Raw genomic sequence first — 20,282 nt, forward strand, 5'->3', positions numbered from 1 at the left:
CCATTTCTAATGACTAACTCTGGAGCAGCTTCAGACGTTTAATATGACAAACCTACAAGTTCAAGAGGTTTGTAGTGGCTCAGTTTCACGACTCAGTTGTTCTGGGTTCTAAAACGACCACACTTCACACCTTTCATAACACACAATTAAAAAAAACGTAAGAAAAACAACAAAAGATCTGATGTGAAATGTGCACAACTATAATAAAAACAGCACTGCCTCTGTTGGGTCTTTATGCCACCTAGAGGCAAGCTGGGATTTTGATCATTATGCAGCTGCTACAAGCTTTTTACATAACCGTCCACTGAAATGAGGCTGAGGAATCATTATTGACCTTAGACGGAGAAAACTTTCTTTCTTTTACTTTTTCTGTCTGCAGGAGTTCTGTCACACATTCACTGTGCTGCTGATGTGTAGAAGCTCTTCATCCTGCACACTCCGGACTGGTGCCTTTTTTATCTCCACTGCTGTAGTGAGGCCACCGCAACGCCCCTCTGATTGTTTGGTAAAATGAAGAATCACTGCTGTAAGTAAATATATGCTTTGGTCCCGTCTTTGTCCCAGTTTAATAACTGTCTGTAATCACCATCTCAGAATGAAAACTCTATTTTGTTTCTTAACAAGCCAAATTAACTCAACAAAAGAAATCAAATAGATTCAATCTGAATACCATGTCTTCTGTTTGTCTGCATTTCTCTGTTATTCTTTATATTGAAGATTTTGTTTCTATAAGTGGTGTCCACACAGTGAGCACTCTTTTACTGCAGGACATTAACTATCCATTCTGTTCTTACATGACAAGCCTCCTTTTATTGTCTTCCATGGATGAAAACACAAACTGCGTGTACAGAATGGTCACATGCAATACAAAAATATGAATTTTTACAGTAACATAAAAAAACATGTATTGGCCCATTCTAAAAATTGTACAGCGTTTATACAGTATTTTATACATGAAAAAAATATAAATATATATACACATCTGTAATAGCCATAGCAGTACCTATTCAAAAATGTTGTGATGTAGTTTACATATAAAATGTTTATACAAATATTAGAAGAGTCATGTTAATTTGCTATACATTAAATAATGTATGTACATTACATACCATTGGATTCTGCAACACAACATTTACTGCAATCTTTCACAAAATCCAACCCGGTACGCTCACTCAGACACACACACACACACACACACACACACACACACCACATAAATACAAGCGCACCAACTGAGGCCAGCAATCACAAACAGTATGCACAAGCGCGCACAAGAGGTAATGTTTTAGGAAGATATAGGACACTTTTGCGCCACGTTCCTGATTTATCTTTTCTTTTTTTTCGCAGAGAATGAAATCACTCATTTTCTTGAAAAAAAGGATCTTTCTGAAGAACTCATATTCTTATAAAGTGCACTTTACACTTCAATGGATGGACGCTATTATTAAAAAGTCTTTAATCATAAATAGTCAGCATTTATTCTATTCCCATGTGGATTGTGAATGATGTAGGGAATATTCCACCTTTTCCTTCCTTGTTGTTTAGCAAACACAAGTCTTCAGTCATCAGTGCCCTGTTTTCAGATGCATCCAATAAACAGTGAATTTAACAGGTTAAGACAACATACAAGTGAGCATATCACACTGTCTGAGCCTCTGACACCCCCCTGAAGAATAAAAGAAAACACTGCAAATATGACTATTCAAAACCAAACTAAACAACAACAAAAGAGTTCATGATTATTTTTGTCCTGTTGACAAAGTGCATATTGTGTCTAGACATGGGCAGGTGAACATCTCAGCACATGCCGTCACACGACCATTAAAAAACAGAGGGAGAGGAGCTGAGAGGCAGTCGGTCTGAGAACATCACTCAAGCAGCCTGTCAAACGCACGTCAACCCCCCAGGGAAAACACAGATGAATGAAGTGGTCCATTTGGTAGTAGGGTTCATTTGACGTCCAGCAGTGTGTGTGTGTGTGTGTGTGTGTGTGTGTGTGTGTGTGTGTGTGTGTGTGTGTTTCAGAGAGAGAGAGAAAAAGGGAGCTGTGTGGTCAGGGCCCCCCCCCCCCCCCCAAGAACAACCACATCACAGCAGCACAGGGAAGGTGAGCAGGCTGAGGACAGGGCAGCCATCAGCAGGCACAGACCACAGCACACCAGTCAGTCTCAGCACAGACACCACAAGCCAGTTATTCACAAGCCTCCGAGTCCCGACGACGTCACACAACAAAACCAAGAAGGAAGGCAAAGAGATATTAGACGAGAGGCGGGAGAGCACCCCCCTCCCTCCTCCCCCCGCCACACCTCAGTCCACCGATCCTCTCTTCCCAACAAGAAAACAGTTAGACATGGAAGATCAGACTGTGGATTAGTGGAAGCAGTGTCTGTTTCAGGCAGAGGCAATGCTTTGATCAATCCTGTAAGAGTTAAGGATTCAGGAGCATGCAAGGCAGACCCAGGCTTTGTTTTGCATTGCTTATGTTTCAGTGACTGCTACAACCTAGATTAGAAAAGAGAGTAAGAACAGAGAAGAAAGAGCAAAAGGAAAACACAAACGTTAGACGGTTAGTGCAGGTGGAACAAGCTCACAGTGAAGAAAGCATCATTGGAAAGCAGCAAGATATTACACACATGTAGATTAGTTCAAGGACTTTCACTTCAGAGAAAGTTCAATCAACAACACCGACCTCTGTAAGTCATTTGTATTGTCTTCTTTTACAGAAAACATCTCTCCCATCATGCTGCTAAACAAAACCTGCTTTTAACATTTAGAGGATCAACAGTGAAGCCCTTGATTTCTGGTTTTACATTAAAAATGAAAAGGCTGCATGTCGTCTCTGAGCAAACCATAAACAACAAGCAGAAAACAAGAGGAGACATGGTGTGAAAGTGAAGCTGTAGTGAAGTGTGTGGCTGCAGAAAGTGAAATAAAGCTGGTCTGGGTAAAACGAGGATGAAATCCATTCTGGTGTAATAAGAACAAACTAATCAAGACGACAACAAATGAGGTAAAAAGTGAAATAAGTTAATTTTCCTGAATTCTGAGTTTTTGTATTTTAACTTGGTCCCTTCACTGTTGGACAGTTACTCTCAACTTCAGATGACGTGTCGCAGAACGACCCACATTTACACTGAAATGATCTGATCACCCAGAGACCGCAACTATCTCACACATGCAGATTTTACACTTGTGTATCTGTCATATTATTTTTTTTCTCTTCCTGACAACTTTGTTAAGGAACTGAAAATTGCCATGATAAACTGTGCAATAACATTGTGCGACAGTCTGGCGTTAAGAAGACACCGACAGTTTGACCCTTTCTTCTGTCACAGATTGGTGATATCTGTCGATAGACTGACTCTGTCAGGAGATTAAATTAACTCACATCTACAAATATAAACCACAAAGTCACATGTGGCTTGAGAAGAAGCAACAGTTACAGAGGATCTACAGTGTGTCATGGTGCAGTGACTGAGTCATCTGGTCATGTGTGGGGCTGAACAGAAATTATGAAACAATTCAAACCTGTTTATCTCATCTAATATTCAAAATGTAACAAACAAATATGAATCTCATCTATAAATAAGACTGTGATCCCAAGGCTGAAACATTCAACCTCATGTTGTTTGTAGAGTTTGGAGTCAATGACTAACAGCACCACAACGAATCAGAAGATATCAGAAGATACACAACAAGGACTGAGGGACGTTTGTTTGTCTGTCCAGTGTCGTCACTCGTCCTTTATCTCTGGATACCTACTCTGCAGACTTCCAGAAGTGTCCGGGGTGGGACAGCCTGCGGTTGAGTTTGGGCAGCTTCTCCAGCATGTCGGCCAGCTGGGTGAAGGTGGGCCTCTCTCTCAGGTCGTAGGCCCAGCAGGCAGAGAGGATCTCCTGAGAGGACAAACCACTGTGAGTCAACCAACATGACAAAGCACCGAGCCGAGCGCTCGCCGCACCGTGCACTGTGAGCGATGATGGATCTTAAAGTTTCACAAACATCTCTGCGTCAGCTGAGCGCGCAAGTCTCATATAGGCAGAATAAACAAGTACGTTTCTGAATGACTGACACACTCAACTCACAGTGACCTCCTTGCCCAGGCTGATCTCGGCCAACACCTTCTTTATGCCCTCTCCGCTCCCCACCTGCCAGATGGTAGCTTCCACAGGCTGGTTGGTGATTGGCCAGTCTCTAGCCTGAAGCTCATACCAAATGGTGCTTCAAGGGGGGAAATAAAAGTATGATTATTCTGCCAAATTGGATAATCTTCAGTAAACTCCTGTGAGTGTGCGGAGCTCACCCAAAGGCGTACACATCTGCCGCGGTGGAGAAAGGAAGGCGGTCCTCATTGTTACCTGGGCTCATCCTGCGCACAATCTCTGGTGCGAGATAACAGATCCAGCCATGTGGAAGTTTTAGTTTATTCTCACGCCTGGAAACAAAAATACACATTTTTCAGTAACAAATCAAATGGAGTGGAAAATCTGAGAGAGGAAAGACACATTAACTTGAGTGGAAAATGAATTAACTAGACGCAGTCAGTCCATCTCCAACGGCTGTGTAGAACACGGCTGTTCATGGAGCTGGCTGTGTGTGTGTTCAAAATGTTCTTCAGAAAGAGTGTGCTGGAAACGATTCAGATCTTAGAATCAGGAGACTTCTGTAAAGGGACGTGCCTGCAGCGATGGAGTCACTGTGGACCTCAGCTAGTTATCATAAACCACTGGACCCCCCCCCCCCCCCGGTAATATCAGTGTGGTGGGAACAGCTCTTTAGCTGAGGTTGTGTTTTTAAAGTCTCTTGAGTGGCGGTTCTCACCTCCCCTCCTGAACAACTCCAGAGATCCCGAACAGCCCGAAGTCTGTGATCACCACTTTATTGGTGTCGTGAAAAACGTTCTTCGACTTCAAATCTTTGTGAACGATGCCTTTAGCGTGCAGGTAGCCCATTCCCTGTGTAGGAGGACAGATGGTGAACCTTCATTAGCTGCTGTCACACACACTCCGATCATTCACACACACGTGTTTCCTCTTTCTGTCTTTCTGCTGCATTGGTTCTTCTCATGCTACACTACAATGCACATTAAGACTTGGACTGAATTTGGGATATTAATTACACCAAAAATCAAAATGTAACATATACTCCATAATGGAAAATATTTAATAAACAATATTTATTATGTTTGGTTTAGTTAGAATACAGATTTCCTGTTTCTTTTAATTAAGTTATTTCTTTACATGAAATCTGGCACCTCTAAATGACGTCCTGGATCTTACAGAATCAAATGCACCGAAGGTAGAACAGAAACATTTACCTTTACAATCTCCTGAGCGATTTGTCTCGTCTTATTAATGTCCAAAGTGTTTTTAGTGTCTCTAACAACTGAGTACAGCGTCCTCCCTTTACAGAAACTGTGTGGACACAGAAAACATCACATTGAAGATAAAAACAGTATTTGGGTCAAAATCATTTCAGAGGTGCGTTTGATGTTTCTGAACTCACCTGGTGATGATGGCTAGGTGGGGTGGAGCCATGCAGGCGCCCATGAACAGGACCACATTCTCATGCCTGGTCTGTCTGTAGTTCATCACCTCCTTTTTAAAGAGCTTCAGATGGTCCTGATTGTTTCCATCGATCTCGAGAAGTCGGATTGCCACCTCCCCGTGCCACCGACCCTTATGCACTTTGCCCCAGCGACCCTGCGTGAACAAAGAACTGCCTCAGCAGAGCTGCCTCTTCAGAAGACAATGTGTGCTCCACTAATGTCTGCCTCAGATTCCTCACCTTCCCTATGAGCTCTCCGAGGTCCAGCTGCTCAAATGGGATGTCCCACTCCTGCAGGTAGACGCTGGTCTGACTTGCCTTGCGGGAGATGGGGCCCTTCCACTGGTTCCCCCGAGAGCTGGGCAGATCGTCCAGCTCGTCGCCATCCAACTCCCCGTCCGAGCCCATGTTCATCCTAATCTCCTCCCCGTCATCCTCGTCCTCTCCTTCGTCCTCGTTCTCCTCCTCTTCTTCTTCATCATTCTCCTCCTCTGCTTCTGGGTCTTCATCTTCGACATCAATTTCCTCCTCCCCTTCCTACAAGAGTGTGGTGATGGCTTTGTTACTCCACTACGTATAAAAGGATAAAACAACATCTACCCAAAGAAAGGCAAGTGTGAACATTTATTATCACATCTTTCTATTGCTACAAATTAAAGAAGATATTTTATCTGCATCTTCTGGTTTTATTTGTCAGGTAGTTTATAGGAACAGTATCTTGAGCCGGTTGAAAAATGTGCTGTTGTTCTTTAATATATTCTGTACAATGTGAGCCAGCACTGACTGATGACTGATGATTGTTTTCCCCTCTGTGGTCTGACTTGCTGTACCTGAATAAATACAGTCACTCTTTCAACTGCTCAGTATAGAAAGGAGTTTGACCCGAGCCGCTCTGCTGTGACAGCTGATATTCATAACTTCAGATGTGAAGACAGTCTGAGTTTGTCTGAGGTTATGAGACTAATCTGCATCCTGTGGCAGCAGCCCAGCGGTTTCCAAACCTGTCAACGCTCACTGTTAATCTGCAGTGATGTCTGACTCTCACTCTTTCAGCTCATTTTATTTTTATTCTTAATATTTTTTTTTATTAAGCATTACCTCTTCATCTTCATCCTCTACCAGCTCAGCGTGGATGTCATCGGCTGACTGCTCGATCTCACTGCTGTGACACAGAACACATCAGTGAGGAAACAAACTAAATAACTTAACTACTGTTTCACCACTCAAATGAAAAGACTTGATGTTTTAGTGTAAATGTCTTACACAGTGTCTTGGAGGACGTCAGAGTGCAAATTAGCAGGACTGGAAACATCTGTAGAGAACAACAAGATACTTTAGGAGGGAACGAAAAGGTTCTTCATCTCTTCATGGCCCACCACATACAGAACATGACCGCTCATGCAATTCCCCACTACCACCAGCAGATGGCGTCAAAAGGCCGCTAACGTTCAGCATGCAATCCCAGTGCTGACACACAGAGAACACTAGCTACAGTGACTGCTACGACCCTACAAGCTAACATGCAGAGGACAGAGAGAGCTGCAGGGAATCTAGGGTTTGCAGAGGGGCATGATGGGACAGTAGCGACAGCGCAGCATGACATTTCAGGACTGTCAACTCACCAGGGAAGATAAACTGCTGTCTATGCTGAAAGTAACAGGCAGCTTTTGCAAAAAGAGAGGGAAAGACCATATCAAGCATGGCACAGAGACTTGGTGTGAAAGAATGAACAGATCTTATAAAAAGTGCAGTTGTTCTTCAGTGTTAATGTCACAGAGAAGAGGAGAGTGTGTGAGAATGTATGTTTCATACTATTAAAGCTGCAAAAATCTGTATGAGGAGAGATCAAGTGGAATACTAGCATGCATTATTTCAGGATGTGTGTCCTTCTGTATCTGAGCTTACCAGGGAAGTTGAAGCGACTGTCCCGATGACCTTTGGGGGAGGGGTTGGGTGGTGGTGTGGCGCTGGGGGGGTTGCTCTGCTGGAATGGTGCTGGGGAGGAAGGTGTGGATGAAGTGGTGGAGGACGGATTGCTGCTGGAATCCAGCTGGTTTAGCACTGGAGGATGGTCCTGGTGGAGCGAGCGGGGGGGGGGGGGCATCAGGGAGAAACAGACATCAATATCTGCAACAGGAACTCATCACTGTTTAAACTGTATACGGTCATGCTTTTTGCTCTAATGCAGAACTCTTTTATTTAACCTTTTTTGTAATGGCCTTTGGTAGTGTGCCAAACTGCGGTGCTTCTGGCGGCCGGTCCACTGGGTTGTTAATATCAGACGGAACTGACTCAGTCCTCCGAATTTTGGCAACTAGAAGGGAAATTGTCACAATTTATTTACATGTTTGTAGGCAAATATACCGTGTCCATCACCTGCAGACTGAGGGTTACAGAAAACTTACTTGGTAGAAAGGAGATTCTGCAGGATGGAGCTTCCTTGGTGCATTTGTTGTGGCACTTTAACCTGCATGTGAGAGACCCAGTGATCAACAGTGTTCAAGTCCAGATCGAGGCCCGCTCAAGGTTCCCCAAATCAACACAGCTGCCGTTAGAAAGCCTCAGGCAGAAACAACATAACTTCAAGGTGATTTCACTGTAAAACACAAATTGCTCGACTCACCGACAGTGTTTGCACTTAACCCCAAACATCATGTTCTTCTGACACACCTGACACGTCTGGGACAGCCAGGACTTGGTCGAGAACCTAGACAAAGAGCTGCTGTTAGAACTCCAGTTTTACATTACTGCAGAGTTGATTTCTTATCATTTACTTAAGAAGTAAGCTTCATATGATCTACCTGTGTGTGACCGCTAGGCCTATGTCCCTCCTCACTGCCTGTGGGGAGCTGCGATGCACTGCTACGTTATCTGGCCAGGGAAAAGAGACGGAGGGAAGGAGAGGATTAATCACATACAAAATGGAGCATTTAAAAATGAGGATTCTGTCATTGGGACAGGGTCAAAGCACATTTAGAAGATAAGGAATAAAAGGAAACTTTCCAGAACCCAAACTCTGCTCATTCAATCCCACAAATCCCAGTAATTTCAGACAGGTCCTAGATGATGAATCTAAAACATGTAGATTCACCACATCAGCAAAATAAAAACAGCAGACATGTTAATGACTCACTCTTAATGGTGCTGTGCTCCTCCAGGAGGGTGGGCGTGCCAGGCAGGGTGTAAGGTGCTGTGGTGGCAGCTGGGGTGACCCCGGGGGTCCGTGCAGACATGGTGGGGTAGCGAGAAGACAAGTCCTCACATCCATTCCCGTTGACTTGCATATTCAGGAACAACTTATTCTTTCTAACACATCTGAAGAAGGGAGCAAAAAAAAAAAACTGAGTACCTGTGTCTGTAGATCTTGTATCGTGACAAAACCTGGACTGGAAACCTCTGCAGGTCCACAGCATCGACCGCTCACCACAGTACCACACAGGTTATGTAAGGGATCGAGACAGAGACATGTTGCTATACTCAAATAGCTCTGGCATGGGGGAGAGCCAGGGTGACATCCTTAACACCCAGACTGAACTCACAAGGACTGAAGCGCCGAGCAGTGCCAGTTCTTTGGTTTACACACACACACACACACACACACGTGAGTAATCACAGTGTTCTGTTCAATCAGCTATCAGACCTGTGACCCGGATAAACTGGCAGGATTATCTGTGTGTGCGTTCGAAGCACTGAATCTATGTCAGCCATATTTACTTTGGCTCTCCGTTTTTCTTTCTCCAATAAAGCTTTCCATAAACAGACAGGATATGATGGATAAACATGTGGCTTGTTTGTGTGTGTGCATCCAATCACAATAGAGACAGAGAGAGAGAGAATGAGGGAAAGAGAGAGAGAGAGAGAGAGAGAGAGAGAGAGAGAGAGAGAGAGATTGTGTTTGTGTTGCCACCTCTGAGCATTAGTCCTAGGAAATACTTCCTGTTTTGACATGACTCATAATCTGTGGGAATCTATGTGGGGATTAGCTTCACTCATATACAGTAAGAGCAAAGGAGCAACAGGCAGGATGTGAAGGGATATGAGAGAGAGAGAGAAAGAGAGAGAGAAGCTCTGCTGAAGAACGAGACACTGGACAGATGTTGTGATGAAAACTGCAGCAGCAGCTGTTTTTATAGGTGCTGAGGAAATTAAGCCGTCACCTGCTCACTGTTGCACTTCCATGACCGTGCTTACTCAAACGGGACACAGCGCCCTCTGCTGCTGTGTGCAGACATGTCAGCAACATTCGCTCCATCTCCCCACTGCGTGATAATGTCGCAGCTTCAATGTTTCACTGTGTTCAAGGACACTTTGTCTCTGTATGAATCTTTGTGCAGTGGATGAAGTTTACATACAAACATATACAGCTCTGGTTACACTGTAGTTATCTCACCACTGTCAAGAAAAACTCAAATTTTGGATGTTGATCAATTAATCTTTTGATCAGCTTTAGTTAACCTGCTGATCATTATACACAACACACTGTGTCACAGAGATGAGTCATGTTCTATATTCTGTTAATAATGGAACTGGTGTTAGCATCAACGGGTTCTTTTAGAAATATACAGAAGCACTGGTCATTAGTAAAGGAACAAGGTTATCAAAGAACAGGTAGCAAACACCAGGCTGTAATAATCCTGCTCACTGTAGCTGAGGAACCGCAGAAGAAGAAACACATCACGTCTCGTCACTTCCTGTAAACCTGAGCGAACAGAGCAACAGTGGAATCTGTAATAATAACATGGTGATCTGAGGATTCCCGTCCAGCTCTGCTCTGACCTGCGTATGAAGAGCTGTGGACGTGGTGAAGGTTGTAACAGAGTGTGAGTCAGTGTGATCGGAGCACCTACTTGTTGGTGGGGGGGTCTTCGATGCGATTGCCCAGCTGGGACTCGTGGCTCTTGCTGCGCGTCAGGGTGATGTTGGGAAGTAGATGCAGCACTTTGCGGGAGGGAGGTGGAGGGGTGCAGGGCGGCTTCAGTCGGTGACGTCTCTTTGAAGGTGGAGTTATGGGTGGGGTGCACGTGTGTCCATGGAGCCGAGCTGCGTGAGCTAAGGACATGGGGAATGGATCGGTGAGGGGGCTTTCACCGTGGAGGTGTGAGGCCAGCGCCTCGGGTGTGGGTGCCGCTGACACCGAGCCTGAGCGGGGGTGAGGGAAGCTGGCGCAGGGTGTGGATGGGGTGGACTGGATGGTGGATGGGCGAGCGAGAGGCGAGGGGCTGTGAGGGCGGAGCGGAGTCCCCAGGCCGGTCAGCTGGTCTGCAGTCAGTAGAGAGCCGCTGTCCCTCCTGGTGGGCTCGGACAGCCACGGACCCCCTCCTCCCTCAGCTCCCCTCCTGGACAGAGTCAGCAGACAACACACACCAGTAGGAACCCAACGAGATCACACTATGACGCATCAGATCAAGGAGCGTCCACGCAGCCGACACATACCTGATTCAGTGGCACTCTTCAGACAGGAGAGGGCAGCACTGAGTCTGGCACATTCTTCTGAACTGGACCCCAGCCTTCGCATGGTCTCCCTCACCTGAGCACCTGTCATCTGCAGTAAGGCGTCCAGGGACAGCTTGGCTTCCACTGCCTGCAGGGAGCGAAGCAAAGGAGAAGAGACGGTGAGCTCTGTAACAAGATGAATACATGATGCATCACCGGGAAGATCCACAACAAGAACAAACAGATTTTCATATAACACCAATAAAAAACTTCTTCTGCATCGTGGCGTGTACTGACTCACATTAAACAGCCAGTATGTCTTGGTAATAAATAGGTCATTCATTATCATGAGAACACGGCGTTTATGTAGGAATATAAAGAATCACACACACACACACACACACACACACACACACACACACACACACACAGGGACTGAATAGCTTACTTGTCACAGCAATAAAGGCAAGCTACATCAAAACTTTGACTTTACATTATTTGATCACTATTAATTAAAGGAGACAAACAGGGACCTTTACTGAGGCTGATATTCTTATTGTGAACACACTTCCATTTACTGCCAACTCTCCTGCAGTGAAGTATGTAGCTTTTCTCTGTCTCCGCTCCGCTGTCAGCTTTTTATTTAGTATTTAGCCTTTTTACAAAAGCTGGGGAGTCGCTGAGGCTTTAAGACTGAGGCTGCAAAGCTATAAAACCTGAGCTATATACTGTTTATTTCAGTTTTGCTTGCTGGGGCAGAAGACAAAATGCAGCACAAACAGCGCAGACAGAAACAGGGGGCAGTCCAGTGATTGCTCTGTGATTTTAGGATGTTTTTTTGACATGGGAAATACGCAATCGCTTATCAGTCAGGTTAAAGCTCTGCTGCTCTGAGAGGGCAAACACTGATCACAAAACTAGGCCAAGCTCCCACACTCGTGTAAACTGAAAGCAAAAGGAAACACACACACACACACACACACACACACACACACACGGTTTTAGATCCTGTGGGTTAGGGTCAGGGTTATCACCTCACTGATGGTGTGTTTGAGTCTACTTCTTCCTGTGGTTAAACTGAGCAGTTTTCCACTTTAGGGAAGTTTCTGGCTCAAAATGCTTTGACCTTTTTCTAGTGACCACGCCTGTGTTAATCAAGATAAGGCTTCTCATTAGAGCCACAGACAAACTTAATTAGTTCACAGAGAGAGACACATGCTCAATGCAGAGGCCTGCCAACATGGCAGCCACATGTTGGTAGACGGTTATGTAATAGCTCACTGTCAGTTTCAGCGTATGAGCAGGGAGGCTGTTTTCCAGATTAAAGATACACTCATTGTAATGTTTTTGGACCATCCCTTACATAATCCAGCCCTCATAGTATAGACTGAAGTCATGCGTCGTAGACATCGCATTCTAATAATGTTTGATCTAAATGGGTCATCAACAGGCCGTGACGTCTTTTGGGAAATCCACCAGATCTACAAATGAGCACTTGTACAGCATGAAAACCTCTTATTTTCTAGCACACAGCTGAATTTTTAGAAGGGAAAGGTCGTGAGGTTTAAACTGAAAAACAAACACTCACACTGAGCATGAAAGATATGACTAAAGAGAGGAGGAGTAATCAGATATGGAACAATGCCGTGAAATTAAATAAAAAGCACGCACAGGATCCAGACATATTAAAGAAAAACAAGTGCAGAAACACTTAAAACAAGCAGATCAGCGTCAGGTCTCACAAGGAAGACAAACAGGACAAGATCAATACAAACATACAGTAGCTGAGGGGGATTACAGTAGTTTACAGCAGCACAGGAAGGAGAGAAAATTACAACTAAATATCACAAACAAATCATGTGTGTGAATGACGTTACACCAAGTTACGACGTGAGGAAATGAATTTTTGTCAGGTGTGTATGAGCAGCTGGTGGAAGGAAAAGACCAGCACCTGAACTGGGAACACTGGAGTTTCTTCTGCAGAAACACGAGCTTATTTACTGTAATAATAACTTGAAGAAAGGAACGCTGTTGTCCAGCTGTTGTCCAGCTGTTCTAATGCATACGTTAGAACAAGATAAATAAAAACCCACAGCAATAACACAACTGCGCACATCTAAGGCAGCAGTTTCCTCATGAACTACACTGACCTCTTTTTAGCAGAAAATACTGTAGTAAATGTTTGATTTTTAATACATTCATAATCCAAAACAACAATATTGATGTAAAGGAACTTTCCTCTAGAAGAGTCTCCGTTAGGATGCCCACTGCTCCAGAGAGAGGCAAGGGGAACACCGCCATGATAGTTTCGGTGTCAGACTGACTCTAAACTGAGGCAGAGATCAGACTGACCAGGTTCCTCTCCAACCACAGACCACAGATTATTGTATTTATTACTTTGCTGGTCTGTTTAATATTGCTGCACAGCTGCACTCGTCCACATTACATCCGCAGCGCTGTGGAGTGTCAACCGTGAATCATTCCACACAAACAAATGTCTCACATTTACGACATTCTCTCCCCAAGCAAAGATCTTCAGCGTTTGTGTTTAGACCAGTCCAAGTTCAAGGGAGAAATTCAGGAGAAAGCATAAATACACATTTAAAGTGGAACAGCCAGTAGCTCTGAATATGATTTTCACTGAAACAATTAAACAGATCAATTGATTGGTGAGTTTGTTCTCGTCTGGAGAAAAGATCACTGTGAATGAATTTCAAAACTGAGGTTAAGAATGGAGGAAAAAGAAAAACCAAAAATGAAACATGCCGGATATATGTGTGATACACATACAGTTATCAAGGAATATTCCACTCCAGCAAAGGCAAAAATAACCTGGTAAGTTACAGACAAACATGTCTGAAATTCTCCCACACTGACAAAAGGCAGATGGATATAAATGGCAGTTGAGACTGGACTTGAAGGAAAGAGGAGTTAGTTTGTGGGAGAACGAGTATATCTTGTCTGAGTGACAGCGAGCTGTGTCTTTATATTCGTCTCATGAAACATGTGCTGCCATGAAAATTCAACTTTTTCAGAATTAATCAGTTCAAGTTCAGATTTGTTGCCACGGTAAATAAACAATAAATAAACACAAATATCGTCGTCGTCGTCACAAAAACGACTGAGCTTCTTTTTTAGAAAAGTATTTCACAGGTCAAACATTCCTCATGCACATGTGGGGGGGGGGCTGAGTTCACATACTGAACACAGATGAATGAGACACTAACAAAGTCAGTCTGACTAAAGAGAGTGAGCGAGAGACACTGACACCAAACACCCTGACTCACCTGGATGAGCTCTGGCCGCAGGTTGATGGTGCGCAGCCAGTCTCGTAGGTGTGGGTAGCTGTCCAGGGCCTCGGGCCTCTCCGTCTCTGGCACTTTCTGCTTGCACTGCAGCTGTTTACAGATGTATTTCATCAGCTTCACCTGCAGGGAGCAATAGAGAACACAGCTCTGGATGGGAGGGGCAGGTTAGAGGGGAGACTGGCAGCATGCTAGGAGCTACAGCTGAGGATGAGGGCTTCATTGAGGAGGGGGTTTGTCACACCCCCCTGCTGTTTTTTTTTTATTACTGCTGTACTGTCCATGTGTCATTTAAGATTTTCTAAATAAAAAAAAAAAACAGTTGCTTCAACAAAAATTACATTCAATCATCATCATCATCTGATTCAAACTACTGTATCTTTTCCATCAGCTGCTGCCTTTTCAATACAATAAGAGGAGAAGAACCTGATGCAAGTGGCTGTTTTTCCATTCTGAACTCAATGCACCTGCAGTCAAGACTCTAGTGTTTGTTTAACCCAATTTCCCAGTGCCCCCAGTGCACAAGCAGTTAATTAGATATAAACAGCTATTATTATCCAGTGGAACAATGAGCTGGTCATCTAATGAGAGCATGTGTGGTGCTGGTACAAAGAGCTCTCAGCAAAGGAATAAAAGTGCCAAAACAAGTCTCCACAGATGATTTCTAACGGTGAGACTTCACCACCAGCGCCGGTGTGGGGTGCAGTGGTCCTGTGAGTGAGTATTACCATGAAAACCACGGTGTTGGCTTGCAGTGGGCCGTATAGTGTGTCTCCTTATCTCACCGTCTATCTGTAAAGAGTCCATTACAGCAGACAGCACCTGCAGATGAGCTGAGCGACACCGGCTAGCTCTCTCGACCCGCTGTGCACCTCTGAGTGCCTGAGCAGCAACGATGAGCGCGTGTCTTTCTCTGCTCATTCAGCTCTCTGTGACACTTCCACTCTCCCAGGCGCACACAGACTCTTTCGGCCACGCTAGTCTCACAAAGTGCGGCCTTGGGATGTAAAAAGCTGCTTCGTGGCAGCGAACAAAAGCTTCTCCACTGTAGGCCAGAGCCATGAGAGAGAGAGAGAGAGAGAGAGAGAGAGAGAGGAGGTAAATGCTCTCTGTTACTCTGACAGCTGCTATTCTGCTTCACTATTACTCCTCAATTATCAGTTGCACTCAGAGCATTAAGAGATCATAAAATTCATTACTGAATGAAAACTAATAAAAAGTTCTCAGAGCTTACAAGCAAGAACTGTTTCATAAAAGCTCCTTTCATACATCACATATGAAAACATAAACACATCAAAGTACAACGTGCCAAACACTTTACAGTGTGTTTATCTGACGGCTTCTGTGGAGGTCGAAGCTCCTTTTAGTTTCATGCATTTGACCTTTGAGGGAAGTCTGTAAGAGCAGCCCCTAATGACGGGGGGAGGGGGAGGCCCCCCCCCCCCCAAACACACACACACATTTTCATTTACACACATTTTAAGCTGGAAATGCATAATATCAATGAGCACACCTGCAAACATACTACTAACACTTAATCTGTTAAACTTCATATCCATCACACATGAGAGTTCAGAGTTCAGTGTGCTACCATCACTGTTCAGTCTGGAGCAACATGGCCACAGTAAAGGCCTGTACTCTTTGTGGCTAATGAGCTAGCCTCCTGCTTTACCTCCCTATACACTAGTGCAGTCCTGTGACGTCAGGTTACCTAGCAACCGCTCTTCTGAGTCGTCAGCAACATTTCAGTGGGATTTTCCCATACATGTGAAACAGGGAGCTCAGACACAATACACCTCCACATACAGATGTCACCATGTGTCGCCACAGCACAACAACTGAAACATTAAATCTCACACACTGACTACCAACCTATTATCATCCTAAATCAGTTAACACACACACACACACACTCACTCACTCACACATTCACACACTCACACAAACACACACTGATATCAGTCATGTGTAATTGTGCTGGAGCGCATCGGCAAACCAAGAGATAACGACAGCCCCCCCCTATATTATTTTTGGTGCAGAGTGGAGAGAGAAGTGTTTGACGTGTGGCCTGGAGGTGGGAGGAGCGATGATGGCGTCAGAGCCCACCTGTCAGCAGAGCTAAACAACACCATGGCAACGGCCTAATGCTGCGAAGAGATGAGTGACAGCCGGGGTGTCGGCCACCAGAGAGCGGCCTGCCAGCAGAGCACATCACCGCTCCACTGTTTCCTCCAGGCTCTCACAACACAGCCAGGCTGAGACCGGAGCCAGCTCCATCCCACAACATCATAGGTTCACTTCCCTCCAGCTTAAAATGCACAACTAGTTTTCTATGGGATCAAACAAAATGTAAAGATTCAACATTAACCTTCAAAGTAAAACCTCGTAATACTGGGGCTCTTTGACAGACATTTTATAATCAATGAGACAAAACGTCTGTACAATATGATCAATATCAGCCACGACGTGACATAAAGCAGGAATCTCGTTCTCCTGTCTTTACATGTGGCAGCTGGACTCAGTGTCACAGGCAACATGTGACAGTAACAGCAGGAGCACTGGAGCTGAGAGATAATGCAAATCAACGCAAATTTTTTATATTGCTTTCAAGGGCACATTTTCATAAAGGGCCATGCAAGTGAAGCAGGGTGAGCAGGCTGAAGCTTTCTGCCTGCTGAACAACGTGAAAAATGACGACAATGTCAAAGGACATAGACACAATGGAAGCAGGCAGGGCTGCTTACACTGAGGTCAGGTCACATGGACTCTTTAAAGCTCGGTGGGGTGGATATACGTGGTTGACAGTCCCAGACAATGGCCCCCTCCTCCATCATTGTTATCACCAGCGCGAGCTGACCCCTACACTGGGCATGGGGGGTGGGGAGGTGCTAGAGTGGCTTCTAACGGTCTGTGTGTTAAAGTTAGTGTCTGTTCAAGCCTGGACGGCACACACACACACACACACACACACTTATGATAATAGACAATAGACAAGTTTTGTGCATCTTTAAAAATGTCTAAATCTAAATCTTTTCTTTCCAAACAGGACGTATGTCACAATAATAATTACATTAACTTTTCATATATAGCTACAACAAACATAACTGTAACCATTTCAATCTGAAACACTGTGCTCACTTCCTCATGATTTGGAGCTAGCACCACCCCCCCCCCTTTTTTTCCACAAAAGAAGTACAGCAAACCTCAAAATTACAGGATGTAATGCAACTCATCCTGAGTCAGTTTAAGAATAGATCAAGGCTGCCTTCACTGTTCAACCATCCTGATTTCAACATCACGCAGCCATGTCTCCCTGACTGCACCACCAAAACAAGAGACGGGGTCAGCGCCGCTACAGTCACTACAGCTGTGTTTCCTCTCTACCGTCATGTGAACGACATTCTCTATTGTCTTCTCCTAGGCCTCTGATAGACACAAACACACGCACACACACACACACACACACACACACACACACACACAGCGGTTGTCATGTCATAAGAAGCAGCCCAGCGGATTGGCTTTGATTCTCCCCTCCCCTTCCTCCCTGCTCTCCCCTCTTGCACAGGCTCCTTGCGCGTCATTTGATTTTCTTATTTAACAACCAACCCTGAAAACGCGTAGGAAGAAAGATGTCTAAATATAGATGCAGCCACAACAGCTCGCACCACGAGCGCACAGCAAACTCTCTCCAACACCGAGAGGAGACAAAACAGAGTGGCACTCTGCTGTTTGCTGATCATTACACAGAGCAACGATTAAAAAGAGACCACGGCACATTGCTTTTCTGTAAACCAAGAACGAATATCTATAGACACTTGTTAAAGATGATGTAAAACACAGCACATAAGCAAAACACCAGGGTTCTGCTGTTTATTTGGTGTTTTTAAGTTGATGTTTGTCAGTGTATGGAGCTTGTAAACTGATGTTAATCTGGTTTTAAAATAGAAAAGCTGCTAAGGTTTTGTATGTGAATATGATGATGAAGAAAAAAAATCAGGAATACATAAAGAGCTACAGTAAAGTAACAGAGCGGCAGCATGAGAGGAAGCAGAGACAGGCTGAGTGGGATTAACATGTGAAAAGTGAAGTACCAGTTAGCACTCTATTTGAGAGGCCAGTATCATTATCCTCTCACTGGCAAGGCTGAAAAAACACACAGTTCAAGTGGAATAATAAAGCTCTCTCAATGAAAGTCGAAAGTGAGTTCAAGCCTCTCTTGATTGCCCTCCAGTGCAATATGGGAGCGATACGAGTCTGACAACTGCTCTGACCTCACACACTCCTCAAATTCAGGTGAATAACAGTGGCTTAAATCTTCAGTAGTAACGACATATATCCATCATGGCAGAATGATTTACATGGGATCACCTGGAGACTGATCATGGGATGATAGGGCTCTGGGTTCAGAGGTCCAGACAAACACACGATGATGAGCACCTGACACATCGGCTGAAATGTGGCATTATAATGGAACCAGGAAAAACTCCAGTCTGCTGACTTTAAATACATGAGGCATGTGAAATCTGACGGAGGGCCAAAGCAAGAAGTGAAAGTGCAAGAAGTGGTTTCAAAACAGCGTGCCAGTAAAGACATAGGAAGTAAGAGTGCTGATCAAGACAGCACCCTCTGTCCTGCCAGCTGCACTCAGTAAAGACGTGTAGCCCAGGCTTTTAAAAACGGACATGATGAATATCTGAGTGTGTATGAAGAGCTGATCAGTAATCACCAGCTGATCTACCATCTCTCAATACAGAGTTTGATGGATCAGTTGATTATAAGTTAAGTCCTGGACAAACATGTCATTATTAATAAATGTTGACTGTTCTCTGATGCCCTCACAGGGAGTTCAAAGGTCAAGGACGACCAAATTTCTAAACCTTTGTTTAAATAATTGTGACTCCTCCTTCTTGAATGGCAGGAAATTATTTTCGAAGCCATGATTTACTTGGTCTGATCATTACGTATTCCCGAATGAATGAAAAGCAAGAGGAAGAGCTCACACACGCTGCACTGACCCTGTAACTGTGACATACGAGCAGAAAATGAAGCAAATGATAAAGAGTCATACGACAGTAAAACGTGATAGAGGTCCGAATGGATGAAGGGAATTAAAGGGAACATCTGCAGTAAAGGTAGGATGCTGTGCAGCCACTTGATACTGGCTCTGAGCAGAGATACCACAAGACTAACAGTCAGAAAAACTGACACTGACACAGACCTGAACAGCACCAACAAAAAATCACGTCAAACTTCTTCTAATAAATCAACAGCTCTGCTGAATGAGACCAACATCATATCATCAGTTCAAGGGAAGTTTCTAAAAGTTTAGACTGGAGCTGGAAACAGTTTGACCACTGAGGTACAGTGATAATATGTTAATATGAGATTAAATAAAAACATTTAGATGTGCTGTAAACTAGACACTATCTACTGTCCCTGTGTCTGATGCAGCAACTACAAGTCAGCAGGCACTGACAGAGGCTAGAAGTAGATTTGCGAGAGTTGTCTTGGTGCACAAGGTACAAGAGGGAAGGAACCTGAATCTCGAAAAACCACAAACCAGCAAAAACTAGCTTGAGGTAACCAGAGCTACTGTTTGACTTTCAGTGATGCCCCCCCGACCACGGCCTCAGAACCACAGGAAAGAGACCTCAGGGCCATTTTCGCAGCCTTCAAGAACCATGTGTGAGCAGCAGGGCCTGTCCATTGTCATGAGGAACAATGCTGGTGCAGCACACCTCAGGAAGTACTCTGCCAGATCTTGTCCTGCTCCACACAGCAACAAGGTCCGCATGAAAACAAGTACACGAGGAGGCCGTGAACTCCACTTCACATTTATGACCCTGTTCAAACCAGACATGATTTACACCGGCAGTCCATAAACTATAATTCTGCTTCTGAAAACAAAGATGTGGCTAAAATGCTACGTTCAGCAAATGAGCTTCACTGTCACTCATTGTGCAGAGGCAGAGGGGTGGGGGTTAGTGTGGGGAT

The 20,282-nt window shown here is 44.5% G+C and overlaps 1 protein-coding gene across 1 annotated transcript in view; it reads right to left on the minus strand.

Moving 5' to 3' along the window:
* Nucleotides 1-817: 817 nt before the first annotated feature.
* The window catches only part of ksr1a (kinase suppressor of ras 1a), a 21,792-nt gene continuing 2,327 nt past the window's right edge, over nt 818-20,282 (minus strand). Inside the window, 21 exon segments of the mRNA XM_087177124.1 lie at nt 818-2,502; nt 3,763-3,896; nt 4,086-4,221; nt 4,304-4,435; nt 4,822-4,955; nt 5,318-5,414; nt 5,506-5,702; nt 5,788-6,084; nt 6,646-6,709; nt 6,811-6,859; nt 7,170-7,211; nt 7,453-7,621; nt 7,752-7,861; nt 7,953-8,014; nt 8,171-8,254; nt 8,349-8,418; nt 8,681-8,862; nt 10,395-10,866; nt 10,869-10,883; nt 10,981-11,128; nt 14,268-14,408. Coding sequence (XP_087033250.1) covers nt 2,496-2,502; nt 3,763-3,896; nt 4,086-4,221; nt 4,304-4,435; nt 4,822-4,955; nt 5,318-5,414; nt 5,506-5,702; nt 5,788-6,084; nt 6,646-6,709; nt 6,811-6,859; nt 7,170-7,211; nt 7,453-7,621; nt 7,752-7,861; nt 7,953-8,014; nt 8,171-8,254; nt 8,349-8,418; nt 8,681-8,862; nt 10,395-10,866; nt 10,869-10,883; nt 10,981-11,128; nt 14,268-14,408 — 2,742 coding nt within the window. The 3' untranslated portion in view covers nt 818-2,495.

This window comes from Seriola lalandi, unplaced genomic scaffold (assembly GCF_002814215.2).
Source record: "Seriola lalandi dorsalis isolate HSWRI2012SDOR001 ecotype SW California unplaced genomic scaffold, Sedor1 jcf7180002054581, whole genome shotgun sequence".
Classification (NCBI taxonomy): domain Eukaryota; kingdom Metazoa; phylum Chordata; class Actinopteri; order Carangiformes; family Carangidae; genus Seriola; species Seriola lalandi.